The 19,505-nt window shown below is 49.1% G+C and overlaps 1 protein-coding gene across 4 annotated transcripts; it reads right to left on the bottom strand.

The window, feature by feature from the left end:
• Window positions 1-1,687: 1,687 nt before the first annotated feature.
• On the bottom strand, window positions 1,688-17,817 carry aspdh (aspartate dehydrogenase domain containing). Of its 4 annotated transcripts, none has more exons than XM_038785653.1 (8): window positions 17,764-17,817; window positions 13,924-14,025; window positions 10,838-10,982; window positions 10,211-10,295; window positions 7,997-8,146; window positions 6,471-6,697; window positions 4,211-4,368; window positions 1,688-1,828 (listed from the first exon to the last, which is right to left on the bottom strand). In XM_038785653.1, the coding sequence occupies exons 2-8, from the start codon at window positions 13,976-13,978 to the stop codon at window positions 1,791-1,793; spliced, it is 858 nt and encodes a 285-aa protein (XP_038641581.1). In that variant the 5' UTR covers window positions 13,979-14,025; window positions 17,764-17,817; the 3' UTR covers window positions 1,688-1,790. The 4 variants fall into 4 exon arrangements, with proteins under 4 accessions (XP_038641581.1, XP_038641579.1, XP_038641578.1 ...); XM_038785651.1 differs by having other exon boundaries at window positions 17,742-17,802; XM_038785650.1 differs by having other exon boundaries at window positions 17,659-17,790.
• Between the last annotated feature and the right edge of the window lie 1,688 nt (window positions 17,818-19,505).

Here is a 19,505-nt window from a genome sequence, read left to right as displayed (position 1 = left end):
TATTAAGGATTACTTAGTGTTGTATTCTTTGGGGGTTGTATTTGATTTGATGGTTACTAAGATGTTCACTGTATGTTTTTAAAAAGGTTAACTTGAGTCCATAGAATAAACATTGTTTTGTTTTTAAAAAATACTTCTGCATTTCTCTTCTACCACACCTGGGTAGAGTGGGCCGTGTGCTCCCCACACCACAATCTATTAAAAGTGTGGCTCAGGTGAACTCCATGATACACTTTGGGCTTCTCTAAACCCTGGTCCATAACATTTGTTTGCATGTTCAGTAGACCTCACAGATTCCTAATTATGTTGAACACTGAAGTGAGAACACACAACTATGCACATATACACAAGATATAGCTAACTCCGTGCTTGCTTCTACACAAGTTTCTGTTTAGCTCACAATTAACTCTAGTCTCAGGTTATGTGCCTCTTTACATCACACAGTATTGTTTCCCAGTCTCACATTAACCCATCCTATGCCAGATACCCGTACACTACAATCCTGATTTACGTACTTGAATATCCCCTCATTCAAAGATTATACAAAGAACAGTACAGCACAGGAACTGGCCCTTCGGCCCTCCAAGCCTGCACCAATCACAATGTCTGTCTAACCTAAAACCTTCTGCACTTCTGGGGTCCGTATCTCTCTATTCCCATCCTATTCACATATTTGTCAAAATGCCTCTTAAACACCGCGATGGTATCTGCTTCCCCTACCTCCCCCGACAGCACGTTCCAGGCACTCACCACCATTCCTTCCTGATTACTGTGACCCATCCACTTACATGCTCAAATAACCTGAACATTGACACGTTCCCTTGCACAATCTCAGTCAGACGTATATCACATTTACTGATATAACATGTCTCCTCACTTCTTCCTCTAACTGTTGTGTCCTTTGCTGTGTTTCAAAGTCTCTCTCATCAAGCAGGGAATGATGTGGAGCCAGTGTGTTTAGCAGCTGAGTGCTGCTTTGTAGCTTATCCTTGCATTCTGCTCAGTGGATCAGTTGTCTATCTACTGATCCATCTTCTTATTGCCTTCGTGCTCTCAATCAAGTCTCCCATTTATCCAGTGTCGTTTCAGCACAGTCCAATTATGGACACTTCAAGACTGGTGAATTCTTCTGTCACACTTTTGGAAATGCTATATATCACTCTCGCTTCCATGGGCTTGACTGGGTTCTTACTGACCTTGTGTTAATGATTACTGAAGTCCACTTCAGAATAGACATTAACCTGAAATCTGCCTGTCAGGAATTTATTCTGTGTGGGGCGTTTTTGAAGCTGAAAGACTTTGCACCGTTTCCTCTTCCTGAACAGAGCGCTGGTTCCTGAATGAAAATTTCACAAGTGCCAAAAGTACCATGTGTTCAAGGATGAAACCTGAAACATGTTAGGCAGAAAGTAGATGTGGCCATCAATGACAGGTAAATAGTAATGTTCCTGTGGAACCAGGAGGATCATCAATGCTACCCCAACTCCAAAGAAGTCAGAGCTTCTCTTCCCATCCCTGGAACCCATTCCCCTCCTCACTCAGCCAAACAAGCGGTGAAGCTGCGACTTGTATCAGTATCTCCATGCTGCTTCCAGGACCAATTCCTTGTTTGAGGGTGTACTGCTAACCCAGGCCGAGAAACACACCCTCCTCCAGTGTCACAAATCTCAGCGAACACACAGTGGGAAACGGTTTGAAACTGCACTTTATTCATGTGTTACAAAATGACCATTCTTCCGAGGGTCTGACCGACGGCCCAATTCCTTCAGGACACATGAACTGATGACTCGTCAGCACAGAAAGAGTCTTCCTCCGTGACCTTTACAATCTAGGAAAAGGGCAGCGAGGGGATGGAAAATATTAGTTATTCAACAAATTGATCAAAGCAAGTAATCCTTTGACTGCAACTTGCAGCCTGCCATCTCCTTGGACTTGGAGACGTGCTGTAATGAGCCCATGGGTACTGTGCTTCTTGTAGTCTATTGGGAAATGAATGTGTCATGGCTGCTCCCAGTTAGTGCCTCATGGCAGAGGTCAGCTGACTACAGCAAGCGAAGTTACCCTCAGTTAATGATTACACTTCGATCCAAACAGATGCCTTGTTGTTCGTCAAATCACCCAGTGATGGCTTTGCTGGAGAATTAATTCAGAGAGGTTTTACGAGGAGATTTTTATTGAGATGCTGGGTGGAATTTTCCAACAAAAGGCAACGGTTCCCATTGGCTGAGCCCCTGCCACATTCTCGATTCCAGCGGGGTGGATTCTGAATAAAGAATCTTGGCCAGTAATCCTGCTTCATGCTGCTTTTAATACGCTGATTGGTTCATGGACAGTGAAGGTGTGATCAGCTGCAGCCGGCTGGCAGCATCGCGCACTATTCGGTGCCAGGCGCAGATCCCGTTTCGGGTCTTTCCCGCTATTCTCCCGGCATAGTGGGATTTGCGGTGGGCGTAAGGCGGCTGGAAAACCATCCCCAATGTGTTACCATGGTGACCCCAGCCTTTCAGCAACTTTGTTTAACGGCTTCACTGAGCCGGAGGTGTACGTGGAACTTGGATTCTGAACCTGTCTGGGTAAAAAGCTGGCCCCCCTGATTCGACTCAGAGATTACTACTTTCGCCATCAATGCATAAAAATTATTCCGTGCACAATTTTTATTGAATATCTGCCGTTTTCACAGACTTGCCAAAAACTTCCCAGCATGCAAAACCTTGAGTTGAGTGGCCTCAACACAGCTCCAGGAGAGGGCAGCAGAGGCTGTTTAAAACTATCCCATGGAGCCAGCATTGATCTCAGGGCAAATAAATCCCTTACTCTTAATTATTGTGCACGGGTTAAAATCCAGCTCCTCATTCTGCTGGACTGCCTTTATTGCTGAATCCCCTTTGCTACTCCAGACAATAACTTGAGAAGAGGAAATGTTGTTGCTGAGAATTGAGAACGGGCAGCACAGTAGCACAGTGGTTAGCACTGTTGCTTCACAGCTCCAGGGTCCCAGATTCGATTCCCGGCTTGGGTCACTGTCTGTGCGGAGTCTGCACGTTCTCCCCGTGTCTGCGTGGGTTTCCTCCGGGTGCTCCGGTTTCCTCCCACAGTCCAAAGATGTACAGGTTAGGTGGATTGGTCATGCTGGATTGCCCTTAGTGTCCAAAAAAGGTTAGATGGGATTGCTGGGTTACGGGGATAGGGTGGAGGTGTGGGCTTGGGTAGGGTGCTCTTTCCAAGGGCCGGTGCTGGCTTGATGGGCTGAATGGCCCCCTTCTGCACTGTACATTCTCTAATTCTAATTGGGTGGAGCAGATTCCTGACGTGGAGTTGGGTGGTGGGTTAAGGAAGCTGAATGTGTTTCAATAAGGAAGTCAGCAGTTTCTTGTTAGTAACACACCCAGAAATGTAGCAGGGATTTAATAAGCAAGCTAGCCGGAGCGAAAGCTCCCTGACTGGAACTATCACTGTGTTACATTCTGGACGCCAGTTCTAACATCTTTCTTGTAGTTTTGTGTTGAATCTTGCTTGCTGATCCACCTGTGAGCTGCCTTGTAAAATCACAAAATCTTGCATCAATGAAATAGGCCATTAGTCCAGTCATGCCTGTGTTGGGCGGGTGAATGAGCTGTTTAATTTAGTCCCAGTTCTTTCCCCACAGCTTGTCAATTAGTTTTGCTCCAATAAAGAATAAATTGAAAATTCCGTATGAATTTGATTCAGGTTCCCGAACCTAACACAGGGAAACTGCTGTCTAAATTCCAGTTATCTGTCACATTTGCTTAAATAAAACACTCATTGCACATCAGAAAGTTCATTGTCTGCTAGACACTTTGATATGTTTTTGAGGTTGAGTGGGTGCTATATAAATGCAACTTGCTCCGTTTTCTTTGTCACCTCAGATCTTGCATAGGCTAATGATAAAGGTATGTGGGTTTCCTCCGGGTGCTCCGGTTTCCTCCCACAGTCCAAAGATATGCGGGTTAGGTGGATTGGCCATGCTAAATTGCCCGTAGTGTCCTAAAAAGTAAGGTTAAAGGGGGGAGGGGGTTGTTGGGTTCCGGGTATAGGGTGGATACGTGGGTTTGAGTAGGGTGATCATGGCTCGGCACAACATCGAGGGCCGAAGGGCCTGTTCTGTGCTGTACTGTTCTATGTTCTATGTATGGAAACTTGACCACGCATTAGTCAAAGCGATGAGAATGAGGACCAATCTTGTACTTACTGAGCACGCTGCTCCAGAATGAAGTATATGTTGCCATGCCTGTCACTTCCCCTGGGGGAGCTGGATTCCTCCGGCTAGTCTTCACTGTGAATTCATGCCCTGCGGACTTGTTCACTGGACCTGTAACTTCGATATCCACAACGTGAAAGTTCAATAGACTGCAGGGTCAGGAGAAATTCCAAATTATTAAAGATCTCATTCAAAAGGAGATTTGAAAATACCTTGAGTAAAGGCATCAGCTCTGGTCACACTGCACCTTGAGCACTGGATCCAGTTCTGGTCACTCTATACCTTGAACACTGGATCCAGTTCTGGTCACACTGCACCTTGATCACTGGATCCAGTTCTGGTCACACTGCACCTTGATCACTGGATCCAGTTCTGGTCACACTGCACCTTGATCACTGGATCCAGTTCTGGTGACTCTGTACCTTGAACACTGGATCCAGTTCTGGTCACACTGCACCTTGATCACTGGATCCAGTTCTGGTGACTCTGTACCTTGAACACTGGATCCAGTTCTGGTCACACTGCACCTTGAACACTGGATCCAGTTCTGGTCACACTGCACCTTGAACACTGGATCCAGTTCTGGTCACACTGCACCTTGAACACTGGATCCAGTTCTGGTCACACTGCACCTTGAACACTGGATCCAGTTCTGGTGACTCTGTACCTTGAACACTGGATCCAGTTCTGGTCACACTGCACCTTGAACACTGGATCCAGTTCTGGTCACACTGCACCTTGAACACTGGATCCAGTTCTGGTCACACTGCACCTTGAACACTGGATCCAGTTCTGGTCACTCTATACCTTGAACACTGGATCCAGTTCTGGTCACACTGCACCTTGAACACTGGATCCAGTTCTGGTCACACTGCACCTTGAACACTGGATCCAGTTCTGGTCACTCTATACCTTGAACACTGGATCCAGTTCTGGTCACTCTATACCTTGAACACTGGATCCAGTTCTGGTCACTCTATACCTTGAACACTGGATCCAGTTCTGGTCACTCTATACCTTGAACACTGGATCCAGTTCTGGTCACACTGCACCTTGATCACTCGATCCAGTTCTGGTCATTCTATACCTTGAACACTGGATCCAGTTCTGGTCACACTGCACCTTGATCACTCGATCCAGTTCTGGTCACTCTATACCTTGAGCACTCGATCCAGTTCAGTTAACCAGCTGTCAGAGTGCTCATCCACATTGTTAGCACCTGCCTTGATGATTCCTGACCAGCATCCCATCTTTCACCCTCCATAATCTTGTGTTCATCCAAATCTCTGCCGTTCATATTCTTACACGCCCAGGTCCTTGTAATCACTGAATGTCATTGGCCACTGCTCTAGAAATGCGCAAATCTCTGATTTCTTGCAGTCCAGCATTATCAAGCAGGCCAGCAGCACGGTTCGATTCCCGTACCAGCCTCCCCGGACAGGCGCCGGAATGTGGCGACTAGGGGCTTTTCACAGTAACTTCATTGAAGCCTACTCGTGACAATAAGCAATTTTCATTTCATTTCATTTCATTCAAATGTTCCTTCTACTGCCTGCTGGCCTCAAAGATCTGGAATTCCCTCCCTAAACCTCTCAGCATCTCTACATTCCTTTAACAATCCACGATCAAGATTACCTCTTCCAATATCCCCTGATGCAACTCAATGCCAGTGTTGTCTGTTAACACCGTGTCGTGTCTTTCCTATGTTAAAGGCATCAAATGTACCTACTGTTGTTGTTTTGTGTTAACTTTATGATGGCCAGGCCTTCATAATGATCAGACAAACACATCTGTATGCAGAAAATACCTCAGGCGTTCGCACGTTTTGAAAGGACTGTGACTCTGGCTAATAGAAAAGTCAGATTAATCTTTGATAGTTCATGAATTTCTCTAACTGTCTTCAGCCTGAGGATCTGGTTTACAGTTCAGTCAGGATCTGTTTAACTGAAGCAATTGACAAGGAAGATAAGGGATTGAAAGATTTTTTAAAAAATGAGTCATGACCATGAGAGACAGTTCAGGACTAAACAGGCAGCGGAAAATCTCAAATGTATGGATTCACTGGTATTCTTGCCAGGTTTGCTGACTAAGTATGTCTTAATTATTGCTAATAACAGTTCTTAATAATGCTTCCGGACTGTAATGGCGTGAATCCTATTATCTTCTTTGGTAATGGATCTCAATCAGATTGAAAGGTTACCTTGGCTCCCAAGTCTCTCTGAGCCTTTAAGAACCGGGAAGCAGTACCTACCTGGGGTCAGCTACCAGGCAGCCCTGCACCCGCTCAAAGCCCAGGTTGTGCCCGGCCAAAGCTGCAGCTGCCATGGTGTTGACATTGTTCGGTGCAAGAGGGCACAGGTTCCTCACTGGCCCATCGTACAGCACCGTCCGCTGGCCCTTTGTCCTTTCTTTCAGCTCTTGCATGTATCCCTGCAGCATGAAGCTGTCCGGATGTTTGCTCATTGTCACCTTCAGGGCCTGTGGGAAAGGGCAAAGGTCAACTACCAGGAGGTCCCCTTGACCACTCAGTCCTGCCCAATCAGACCTCTTGCACCTATCATCTATCAATGTACCCCTCATCTGAGCAGAGATGGCTACTCCCCTCCTCGACTCCCCACACAAGCCCTTTTAATCAGGTTCACGTTTTTCAAAAGGAGTTCGAATCGACGCCAGCTTGACCACTGGATGGGGAGGCCACTGAATGAAAGGAGGCCGTTGGATATGGGGTCTCTCCCGTTAATTGTATGGAAATGGGGCTTAAGTGGTGATAATTGGTTTCTCGCCAAGCTACGGTGCGATCCCAATTTCGCCGAGGGGAACGGGCCAGTTGCATCGCAAACTGTATGGTGCCTGGTGCGGTTCTCATTTTCGGCCTTTCCCGCTATTCACCGGCCTCGCTTCGCTCGAGTGAGAGGTCGGATAATCGCGCCCATGAACATACGAATTAGCAGCGGGAGAGGCCACTCGGCCCCTGGAGCCTGTTCTGCTATTCATTAAGATCAAGGCTGATCCGACTGTAGACTCAACCCCAAATTCCTGGAGACTCCCAGATAACCTTTCACCTCCTTGCTAACTAAGCTCCGGTGTTGGTTATGACAAGGCTCTGTTCGAGGCATTTTGGGAGGAGCAGGCTACCGTTAGTGTTGGATTTCTCTAGCTCCTCTCTGCCGATTACACCTCCCAGAGGTCTGTCTCCTTCCCAACTCTGGTGCAGACAAGGAGGATCAGCTTGTCGCTCGTTGACACTCTTGTCAAGGATTGTTTGAGGCGGGAGTAAAATTCCTCTTTGGACCGGTCTGTAGTTTCCAGTATTGGGGCATACACACTCAGGATTGTGGCGCACTGGTTCTGGGCTAGAGTGAGCCAAGGGTCATAATGCTCCAGGTTCCGAACTTCATTGAAGAAGTGGAAGATGCCCGTATGTGAGTTTTTTTTTTTTAACGTGGGATGACCATTGCTCACCAGCAAGGTCTCGGTTCAGTGGCAAGAGGGTCCAAGATGACTGGAGGCCAGGCTTCAACTTCCAACCCTGCCTCACAGTTTCCCATCCAGCTCTCCACCTTTTCACATTTCTGTTACTCCAACCCTCCCTGTTCAAATTATCGTCTCCTTTCTCAACTCACTCAGTTATTCTTTTGTAACTTCTGCCCCAGTGAGACCGCTGCTTGGAGTACTCAGGAACCATACATGTCCAGTAAGACAGGAATGAAGAAAATCAACTCTTCTTTGACCCTATTGAGTAGCACGGCCTAGTTTGCATAGCCCATGACTGCTCACCTTCAACGTCCCTCTGTTGGCCATTTTCTGGATATCTGCTGCCCCCCAGAGTGCCCCACTGGGTATGTACAGAGTGTGTCCGTATCTCCTTGCAGCCTCTCGACACCTGGTGTCCACTTCCTGGTCTGCAAATGCTGTTGGAGAACCAACCTGTAGGCCAGGGAATAATAATCCCAGTGTGAAGAACAATATGGGAATTTCAATGATCCAGACCCCAAGACACTATCCCAAAACTCTCATCAGTTGGAATTTCTTGGAGTTTGGGAAGGAGCGATCAGTCTGTTTAATTGTTTAGTCTGTGAGGTTGGAAAGAGTTACATAAATGCAAGTTCTTTCTTTTCTTTGAAGCCGAATCACAGACGTTGCAGCAGCGAAGGAACCCAATATGCCCATTGAGCCAATGCTGGTATAATAAAAGCAAAACACGGCAGATACTGAAAATCTGAAACAAAAACAGAACATGTTGGAGAAACCCGGCCGGTCTGGAATCGCCTCTGGCCAGAGGAACAGAGTTAACGTTTCCTGTGGACAGAGGAACAGAGTTAACGTTTCCTGTGGGCAGAGGAACAGAATTAACGTTTCCTGTGGACAGAGGAACAGAGTTAACGTTTCCCGTGGACAGAGGGACAGAGTTAACGTTTCCCGTGGACAGAGGAACAGAGTTAACGTTTCCTGTGGACAGAGGAACAGAGTTAACGTTTCCATCTGTGGGCAGAGGAACAGAGTTAACGTTTCCCGTGGCCAGAGGAACAGAGTTAACGTTTCCTATGGACAGAGGAACAGAGTTAACGTTTCCTGTGGACAGAGGAACAGAGTTAACGTTTCCTGTGGGCAGAGGAACAGAGTTAACGTTTCCTGTGGACAGAGGAACAGAGTTAACGTTTCCATCTGTGGGCAGAGGAACAGAGTTAACGTTTCCTGTGGACAGAGGAACAGAGTTAACGTTTCCTGTGGACAGAGGAACAGAGTTAACGTTTCCTGTGGACAGAGGAACAGAGTTAACGTTTCCTGTGGACAGAGGAACAGAGTTAACGTTTCCTGTGGACAGAGGGACAGAGTTAACGTTTCCATCTGTGGGTAGAGGAACAGAGTTAACGTTTCCTGTGGACAGAGGAACAGAGTTAACGTTTCCATCTGTGGACAGAGGAACAGAGTTAATGTTTCCTATGGACAGAGGAACAGAGTTAACGTTTCCTATGGACAGAGGAACAGAGTTAACGTTTCCATCTGTGGGCAGAGGAACAGAGTTAACGTTTCCTGTGGACAGAGGAACAGAGTTAACGTTTCCTGTGGACAGAGGGACAGAGTTAACGTTTCCTGTGGACAGAGGAACAGAGTTAACGTTTCCATCTGTGGGCAGAGGAACAGAGTTAACGTTTCCATCTGTGGGCAGAGGAACAGAGTTAACGTTACCTGTGGACAGAGGGACAGAGTTAACGTTTCCATCTGTGGACAGAGGAACAGAGTTAACATTTCCTGTGGGCAGAGGAACAGAGTTAACGTTTCCTGTGGACAGAGGAACAGAGTTAACGTTTCCTGTGGACAGAGGGACAGGGTTAACGTTTCCTGTGGACAGAGGGACAGAGTTAACGTTTCCCGTGGACAGAGGAACAGAGTTAACGTTTCCAGCCCGTGTGATTCTTCTTCAGTGCTAAGAGAGTTAGAAATGTGATGAATTTTATATTTATAGAGAGGGGGTAAAGCAGTTGGAGTAAAATAGATCAGTGATAGGTGCAAGCCAGGAGATATTTTTCAAAATTCCTTTACGGGATGTGGGCATTGTTGGTTAGGCCAGCATTCATTGCCCATCCCTAGTTCCCCTTCAGAAGGTGGTGGTGAGCTGCAGTCTTTCAGGTGTAGGTACAGCCCCCAGTGCTGTTCAGGAGGGAGTTCCAGGATTTTGCCCAGTGACAGTGAAGGGAACGGCGATATATTTCCATTTGGGCGGGGAGTGACTTGGCAGGGAAACTCCAGGTGGAGTTTTTCATCACTCGACTTTTCATCGAATTTCTTTGTTTGGTGCTTTGCAATATTTCTGCATGTTAAAGGCCTTAAAAATGGGTGTTGTCATCCACATGATGTTCTTTGCGGAATAGGGTTGGTTTTCAATGAAGGACAAAGAGAGGAACACAGCTTTAGTTTATCTGCATCTCCTCCTACCAGGCCACTCAGGGGAATGTACTTTTATTCAGTATCATTGAACTTCAATCTTACCATGCAATCTGCATGTTTGAGGAACTCCTCGCCATAGTCCTTTATTATCTGAGGATGAGCAACTTCGACAATAAGGTCAGCGCATCTGGAGAAGAGAAACAACCATTAATCGTGGTCCAACACAACGCAAAATTTATCAAATAGGAAAAAGCTCCATCGCTACTTTTCCATTACGACAATACCTGAGCTAGCCCTTCCTTGCTCTTGGAAGAGATGGAGAGCAATAAAACAAGGAGCAATGACAATAGGCAACTCCCAGCAAAACACAATGGTGGGTTTGCCAGCCCATTGCCCCTTCATTTCCCGGGTAGCCAATGACATAATCTCTTGGCAGGTTGACCAGAAGGTCCAATGAACTAAGATTTCAGGACCTCTTTCAGCACCATGTCTCATTGCATATCCAGTCCGCTCGTCCAACTTCAGTCTACAGAAAAAGTCTTCTCTCCATCTCTCATTTTTCCAATCAGCATTTTGTCTTCTGCTCAGTTAGCCGCATCATTTAACCCCTCCATCCTGCTTCCATTCATTCCGGTAACCCTTCCCAAGGTCCATGAGATCCTTCTTAAAGGGTGATGTTCCATACTGGCTCCAATACACAAGCCCTCATGAGAAGGTGGGATCACTCACCTCGCAACAAACTTGTTCAGATCCTCCAGCTGCAATTCCTTCCGTACTTTCCCTTCCATCTTTTTCTGCTGTCTGTTCCACACAAAGGCCAGTTCAAAACCATGTCGCTGCCCTTCTTCCTCAATCATACCTGCCAGGTACTGACCTGTTAGATATGAAGAGAGGTGAAGGTTTTAAGCTTGTATATATACTGCTCTTCAACACCATGAAGCCTTTGCAAGTAGCAAGAGCCAGTAAGTCTCCTATCTTCAGGATTTCATCTGAATAGGAAGTATCCAGAGATTTCTCTGTAAATCAATCAGTGGTGTAGTGGCAGAGTCACTGGACTGGGAATCTAGAGACTCCTCTGGAGACCGAGGCAAGTAGTGGAAATTGAATCCAATAAATAAGTGGAATGAAAAAAAAATAAGAATCATGAAAGCATTGTTGTAAAATCCCAACTGATTCACAGCACAAAATCACATTCCCTAGCACACACAAATATTCAAACATGAAACATTTAAAGCTTAGGTTGCACATTGAGGATTGACAGTTAACCAGCGAATCAAATGTATTTGAAACTCACCCAAACCAATTAGGACGACACAGAGGTATGGACAGATGGCCTCAGACTAATAACGTTTTCCTTAAATATGTGAGTTCAGACAGCCATTTTCTATCTGGATCAATCTATACTTTAATCTAACTACTTGCTATCCTTATTTTTGGATTTTCACTTTCCACTCTAACTCTTGAAGTTCGCGCAAGCTGTTTTGCTTGAAATAAGAAACCATTTCTATATTATTCTCCACATTGCTGGAGGAGGTGCTGATGACAAGGGGACTGGAGAAGGGGATAGTGTCCTCTTACGGAGCTACTTTGGAAGAGGATAAGGCACCACTGGAAGGGATCAAAGCAAAGTGGGAGGAAGAGTTGGGAGAGGTTATAGAGGAGGGGGTCTGGTGTGAGGTGTTCCAGAGAGTGAATGCCTCCACCTCATGCGCGAGTTTGGGGCTGATACAACTGAAGGTGGTACATAGAGCGCACCTCACGAGGGCGAGGATGAGCTGATTTTCTGAAGGAGTAGAAGATGTGTGTGAGCGTTGCCGGGGGTGGGGGGGGGGGGGTGCTGCTAATCACGTTCATATGTTTTGGTCCTGTCCAAAGCTAGGGGAGTACTGGAAGGAGGTTTTTAGGGTAATTTCCAAGGTGGTGCACGTGAAACTGGACCTGGGTCCCTGGGAGGCCATATTCGGGATGTTGGACCAGCCGGGGTTGGAAATGGGTGCGGAGGCAGATGTTGTAGCCTTCGCCTCGTTGATCGCCCGAAGGCAGATCCTGATAGGTTGGAGAGCGGCCTCTCCACCCTATGCCCTGGCGGGGCGGGGAGACCTGTTGCCAATTCTTGACCCTTGAGAAGGTTAAGTTTGAACTGAGGGGAAGGACGGAGGGGTTCTACAATTCATGGGCATTATTCATTCTGCACTTTCGGGAACTGGATAACATCGAACATTAGTTGCAGGGAGATGGGTGGGAGGGTTGGGGGGCTGTGTATATTAAGGATGACTATGGGTAATCCCTGATTCCTTTTTCCCATTTGTTTATGTAAACATGCGGGCTGATGTTTGGGGGGTTGGTGGGAGGATGGGATCCTTATTATTGTTATGGGGATTGACTTATTTGTTACTGATTATTGTTTATTGTGTAAATTCGGGAGAAAATGTAAAAAAGATGAAAAAAATATTTTTTTTAAAAATTGTTTTATAAATTATTTCTCTTCAAGTCTTTTGCTGGCAAGGCTTTATTGAGAATAGATTTAAGTTTCTCTCAATTGTAATCAGTAGAGGCAATAAAAGATTCTTACTTGCATCCAAGAAGTGTAACTCAAATTTCTACCGAGTTCTATAGTGTTTGTGAGACTGCCCTTGAACCGCATGGTAGATCTCTACAAGCCTCCTCATCAATTAATACTTCTCCACTTTCCACTGCCAGTTTTTCTCCTCGCCACTCTGAATTTCCCCTCTAGTTCCATCTTCCTGCCAATCTAATTTAAATTCTCCCCAACAGCACCAGCAACCCTCCTCGTGAGGACATAAGTCCCAGTCCTGTTAAGGTGTAACCTGTCCTTCCTGTACAGTTCTCACCTGCCCCTGAGCTGAGCCCAATGCCTGGGAAATCTAAAGTCCTCCCACTTATTGTACTGCTCAATCTTCCTTTTCTTATACTCACTAGCTCGTGGCACTGACAGTAATCCAGAGATTACTGCTCTTGAAGTCCTGCTTTTTAATTCCCTTCCTAACTCCCTAAAATCTGCTTTCAGGATCTCATCCTTAAGCTACCGACGTCATTGGTTTCATTGTGGAGCATGACCTTTGGGTTCCCCCTTCCCCAAACGAAAGTCCTGCAGCTGCTCTGTAACATCCTTGGCCCTGGCACTGTGCCACCCTGGAGTCACATCAATGGCCATAGAAAATATATGGTCTACCTATGTTCCCCTAACTATGAAATCCTCCACCACTAAAGCACTTCCACCACGCCCTTGTGTAGGTGCCAAGAACCTGGCTCTTACTACAGTCCTTTGAGGAACTATCTCTTTCAGCAGGAATCAAAATGGAAAAGGAGTTAGAAAGGAGCCTCAGTGGATTCCTGCAAGAACCTACCTGTTTGACGGTCACCCATTCATTCTCTGCACGTCTTACCTGTGGTGTGACTATCTCCCAAAATCTTCCAACCACATAATCCTCAGCCTTACACAGATGCACCACAGTGACTCCAGCCACCGCTCGACGTCCACAACCTGGAGCTCAAGTTTCTGCAGCTGGTGACACTTCCATATCTAGGCTTACACTCCAGTTAATCGAGGGAGTATTGCCAGAGGTAACGTCATTCAGATGAGATCCATAGAAGAATCCATAGAATCCCAACAGTGCAGAAGAAGGCCAATCGGCCCATTGAGTCTGCACGGACCTTCTGAAAGGCCTATGCCCACTCCCCCATCCTATCCCCATAACCCCAGCTAACCATCACACTAGCTATGAAATTCTTTGAGGATGTCCTGAGGATGTGAAAGGTGGTATAAAAATGCAATCTTTTTTCTTTCAAACTACCTAAGTGACCAAACCCGATTATCCCAATTCTCCGAACGTTCCCCTCTTGAGCCATTGAAGCCTCTGGACTGATCTTCTACCGAGGTCTCTGCTGGGAAACTCCTGAAAGACACAATCAGAGGAGAAGGTGAAGGCCACACTTTCAGGTTGAATGTATTTCCTCAGGTGAACCCTACTCAATACCCTTGTCTCATTCAACACAGCAGGTGAGGGAATCCCACTCAATGTTGTCAACTTTTAATAGCAGCTCATGGGTCCCAAGTATCAAATCCACATGGCCTTCGGCCCATGTTTCAATGCCTCACATGAATACATTGCTATTTGTGGGAGCTTTTTGTGTACAGATTGACTGCCATGCTTCCTACATTACGCCACTGAGTATTAACCTTCCTGTTCATCTGCCACACAAAGAACTGAAAGGTTCATGGACAAAGAAAATGTCGATGACTACTTTCAGAAGTAGTTCATTGTGTAAAATACTTTGGGACACCTTGGCCAGGGTTCTCCAATCCCGTGTCCACGTTCTGACGCCGGCGTGAAAAGCGGGGCCAACCACATCCACCGACAACGGTTCCCAATATTGAGGAATGCTCCCCTTCCTCGGGGGCTAGGCCGGAGCTGGAGTGGTCCCTGCAGCTCCAGCCAGCGCAGAACGGCCAGCGTGTGTTCGCGCGCGGGTTCCCGTCTCCGCACTGGCCCCGGGAAATATGGCAGAGCCCTACAGGGCCCGGCATGGAGGAACATAGGCCCCCACGGAACCAGCCCGCCTGCCGATTGGTCGGCCCCGATCGTGGCCACCGTGCCCCCCCCTCCCGGGGTCGGATCCCCCCGCGGATGGCCCCCCGCTGACACACCTTCCAGGTCCTGCTGTGGGAGACCCGGGTAACCCGTGGCAGCGGGACTCGGCCGAACTCGGCAGCCACTTGGCCCGTCAGGGGGCTGCTTTCAACGGGCCCCGACCGGCGCGGCGGCGATCCCACAGGTGCCCGGGAATAGGCGGCGGGGCACAATTCCCACGTCCCTCCAGGGATTCTCCGACCCGGCGGTGGGTTGGAGAATCCCGGCCCTTTGTGAAAGTTACTTCAGGGCGATGATTTAACCACCGCTTTGCATCATCGCAAATCTGGGCTCAAAAGGTAAATAACGGGAACGACCAAATTTGAAATTCATGCCGTGCGTGAACCACTTCATCCAGCCCATTCCTGATGCCGATTTCCGGATCACACACAAAGATGCTGAGAATATCATTAACCCTCATTTGCATTCATTTCAATCTCATTAATGAGATTGGAGTCGAATGCAGTCTCCTGGGAATTAACCGGCTTCCCAGCGAGAAATCACATAGGCGTCGTTTAGTACTCTGGATCTGTGAGGCCTTCAAGCCATCTTTACATATTGTAGAGACCCATAACAGGGGCAAGCACAGCTACTGCCTGTCTGTCCCACCAAACACCAGGACAGAGCCCTGTTCCTGGTACTCTGCTGAAGGTCACTTTAACTCCCTTTGACTGTGAGCAACCTGTAGCTTCATAGATAAAGGTGATTTCAAATGAGGAATTAGCCTTGCTAGCTGTGTTAGCACTTCACGCTCAATGCTCAATCGGGTGCACGCAGGCCATGGGCGGAATTCACCGCTCCCCACGTGGCGTGGGAGAATCGTGAGAGGGCCTCACGACATTTTTTACGCCCCCCTGGCGCCCCCAGCAATTCTCTCCCCCCTCCCCCCCACTTGGAAAAATCGGCGCTCGCCGTTTTTCACGGCGAACGGCGATTCTCCGAGCCCGATGGGCCGAGCGGCCGGCCCTTCACGTCCGTTTCACCACGGCAGCAACCACATTCGTGAAACGGGCGCCAGATGCCCGTTTGGGGCATCTAGGGGCCCGATTTGGACAGGAGCACCGCGACTGTGCTCGGGAGGGGACAGGCCCGTGATCGGTGCCCACCGATCGTCGGGCCAGTGTCCAAAACGGACGCACTCTTTCCCCTCCGCCGACCGGCAAGATCAAGCTGCTATGTCTTGCCGGTCGGTGGTGGAGAAAGACGGCACTGCGCATGCGCAGGTTCGTGCCGTCTGCGCGCTGATGTCATCCGCGCATGCGCGAGTTGGAACCGGCAACCCGCGCATGCGCGGATGACATCAGAAAAGCGCCGTTTCCGCGTCATTTCTGGCGCGACGAGGTCGCGGCCGGGAACGACGGGGGCCCGCTCCTAGCCCCCCGGGTGGGGGTGAATTAGGTGCAGGGGGCGGGCCCCGAGGCCGTCATGAAATCGGCCGAGGTTCACGACAGCCATCCCGATTTTAATCGGGAGCGGAGAATACCGCCCCATGTCTCAGAGGATGATTAGTGCACAGCATGTCAAGCAAACTTTGACACCTGAACAATATGCCTGAACTCTCGGAGTGTCCTCCAAGTGGCTATGCAGTCACTGGAATCTCGCTGACATTCCCTCCTGAATGTCACGGCGTGTGTCCTATCATCTGCATCAGCTCTGGGAAAACCTTATCCAGAGGTTCTGCATCTAACTGGGACCCAGCTGGGTCCAGGGATCCAGCAGACCTTCGACTGCTGTCGCCCTTGGATGTTCCTGCCTCCACCTGGTGTTCATCAACAACTGTGTGGTGCTCATCAGATTGTGCCCCTGAAGCCCGCCCACGAATATCGCCTCCCGAGGTGTGTGTCTCTGCGATGGTGGAAGGTGCGGGTGATAGCGAGGATGTCTCAATGGTGGTCACCTCGGAACTCTCCCCCAAGGTGGTCTCTTGGTGGCGGGAAAGGGTACGACTCTGGGTGGCCTGACTTTAATCAGATGGAGATCCTGTGGGACAATGGACATGTGGTCAGTGAGAGGGAAGGATCAGTTTGTCTGACAGGAAGAACTCAGTTGAGACAGCCCATTTGGGTGACGGGTCAGTCGATCCTCACCTCTTTGGCGCAGGCCAACCTCGCTGTCGGTGACTGCTCTCTCCTCGGACAACCCCGGAAAAGCTGGGTCCATTCTTCATAAGGATGGAAGACCCGTCCCCCGTCTTGCCCCTTTCTCCTTATTATGGGCTATCTTCTCCTGCAGGGGTAAAGAGAGGGCAGTGTGAGCCTCAAGCTTGATGGGTTAGGTGGGTCTATAGCAGGTTTCATGTGGACATGAAGGGGCTGTGCTGGTGGGTGTTGAGGAACAAGCAAGAAGATCGGATGTGGGGAGGGTGGGAGGTGTCAGCCAATGATGTGTGTGTGTGTGTGTGTGGGGGGGGGGGGGGGTTGGGAATTCTGAGATGTGGCAGATGTAATTGGTGTGGGGAGAGGTGGTACCTTACCCTCGCAGCTCGGTGGAGGCCAATGGTCTTCTTCCTTCTTGTCATGCTGCCCTCCGAGGCAGCATTGCTGAGCCAGCTACTGGTTCCATGACCCCCTTGGGAGAACAGGGTGGATGCCTCTCAGCAAAGGCGTCGAGAGTCCTGGCCAAGTCAGCAGATCTGCGCGCTGCCACACTTGTTTGTTGAGTAGGAGTGAGTGGTGAGGAAGCATTTAAAATCAGCTCCCTCTTGTTAGCGGCAAGTTACTGACACGTGAACCCGGCGAATCAGACTGCGAAGGAACCAGTAATGGTGAGAATCTCGTGGGGGCTCATTTTTGGCATTAATTGCCATTGAATACAGGCCACGAGCTCGCCACGCTGCTATTGAGAAACACCCACCAAATACACCCAAAATGACACTTGAAATATTTCTGTGAATCGCACCCGAGAAATGTGTCTTTCCGTCCAAAATCCACCACTAATTCGAAGCTGAAATGAAAGTGACAAGAGGAAGCAGAACACAAAACCTTCACAGTGGCCAGCACGAACCTCAGCGATGAAAGATGAGCTGTAATCCTCTGTCGGACTATATAAAGGTTTGAAAACTGCTGATAGAGCTGCAGAGTTGTACTTTAACCCAGGCGGTTAATAATAAATTGGCCTAGTGAAAGAAGACTGTTTGTTCAGTTTGTTGACTGCTTGTTTAAAGCAATACTCCCAGCCCCTTCCTGCCGCACTGTTGTGTTTGGTCGCAGTCTCTCTTCTTCATTAACTGTGGGGTTCACAGCTCCGCTTGGCATACTCCCGGAGGCTTCACTAGATGTTTATCACCATGCAACCATCCCAAATTCCCGTTTCCATCCAGGAAGTGCTTTCTGCCTTCCTGGACTGATTGGAAAACCAACAATACGCCATTACACGACTCTTGGCTGTCTTTTGGCCGCAATGTATTTACAGATTATTAAAAAGGGGCGGAAATCCCGGCTCTGGGTCACTGTCTGTGTGGAGTTTGCACATTCTCCCCGGGTCTGTGTGGGTTTCGCCCCCACAACCCAAAAATGTGCAGAGTAGGTGGATTGGCCATGCTAAATTGCCCCTTAATTGGAAAAAATAATTGGGTAATCTAAATTTAAAAAAAAAAAAGGGGCGGAATTCTCTGACCCTCCCCCCCCCCTCCCCCGCCGGGTCGGACAATCCCGGGGTGGGGGGTGCGAATCCCGCCTCGCCGCCGGCTGCCATATTCTCCGGCGTCAGTTTTCGGGCAGGGGCGGGGTACACGCCGCGCCGGTCAGGGGCCGTTGGCAGCAGCCCCCCCCCCCCGGCAATTCTCCGGGTCCCGATGGGCTCAGCGGCCGTCGGTTTCTGGCCAGTCCCGCCAGCATGGATTAGACATGGTCCCACACAGCGGGACCTGGCAGGTATGTCAGCTGCGGCAGTCCTCAGGGTGGCACGAGGGGGATCCAACACCGGTGGGGGAGGGTGCCCCACGGTGGCCTGGCCCGCGATCGAGGCCCACCGATCTGCAGGCGGGCCTGTGCCATGGGGGCACTTCTTCCTTCTGCGCCGGCCCCTGTAGGGCTGCGCCATGGCCAGCTCGGGGAAGACACCCCCCCCCTGCGCATACACAGAATATGCGGGCCTCACGGTAGCATGGTGGTTAGCATCAATGCTTCACAGCTCCAGGGTCCCAGGTTCGATTCCCGGCTGGGTCACTGTCTGTGTGGAGTCTGCACGTCCTCCCCCTGTGTGCGTGGGTTTCCTCCGGGTGCTCCGGTTTCCTCCCACAGTCCAAAGATGTGTGGGTTAGTTGGATTGGCCATGCTAAATTGCCCGTAGTGTAAGGTTAATGGGGGGATTGTTGGGTTACGGGTATACGGGTTACGTGGGTTTGAGTAGGGTGATCATTGTTCGGCACAACATCGAGGGCCGAAGGGCCTGTTCTGTGCTGTACTGTTCTATGTTCTATGTTCTATGCCTGGAGTTCCGCGCATGTGCAGGATCAGGCCGGCCCTTTGGTGAATGCGCAGACTCGCGCAGTCCCTTCACCGCCGGCTGGCGCAGCACCAACCCCTCCAGCATCCACCTAGCCCCTGGAAATGCGGATTCCAGTCGGACCGCCGCTGGAGTGGTTCGCGGCATTTTTGACACCGGCGTCAGGCCATCGCGCCGATTGCGGAGAATCCTGCTTAAGGTGTCCAAAGAAAAAATACAATTATTTTGATGTCCCTATTTTCCTCAGCTTTGCTCACAGCAGCGCCTTCGTAACCCTGGAAAGTTGTCACGTCCTCTGT

This window comes from Scyliorhinus canicula, chromosome 26, assembly GCF_902713615.1.
Source record: "Scyliorhinus canicula chromosome 26, sScyCan1.1, whole genome shotgun sequence".
In the NCBI taxonomy this organism is placed as follows: domain Eukaryota; kingdom Metazoa; phylum Chordata; class Chondrichthyes; order Carcharhiniformes; family Scyliorhinidae; genus Scyliorhinus; species Scyliorhinus canicula.
This window is presented reverse-complemented; position numbering and strand designations above follow the sequence as displayed.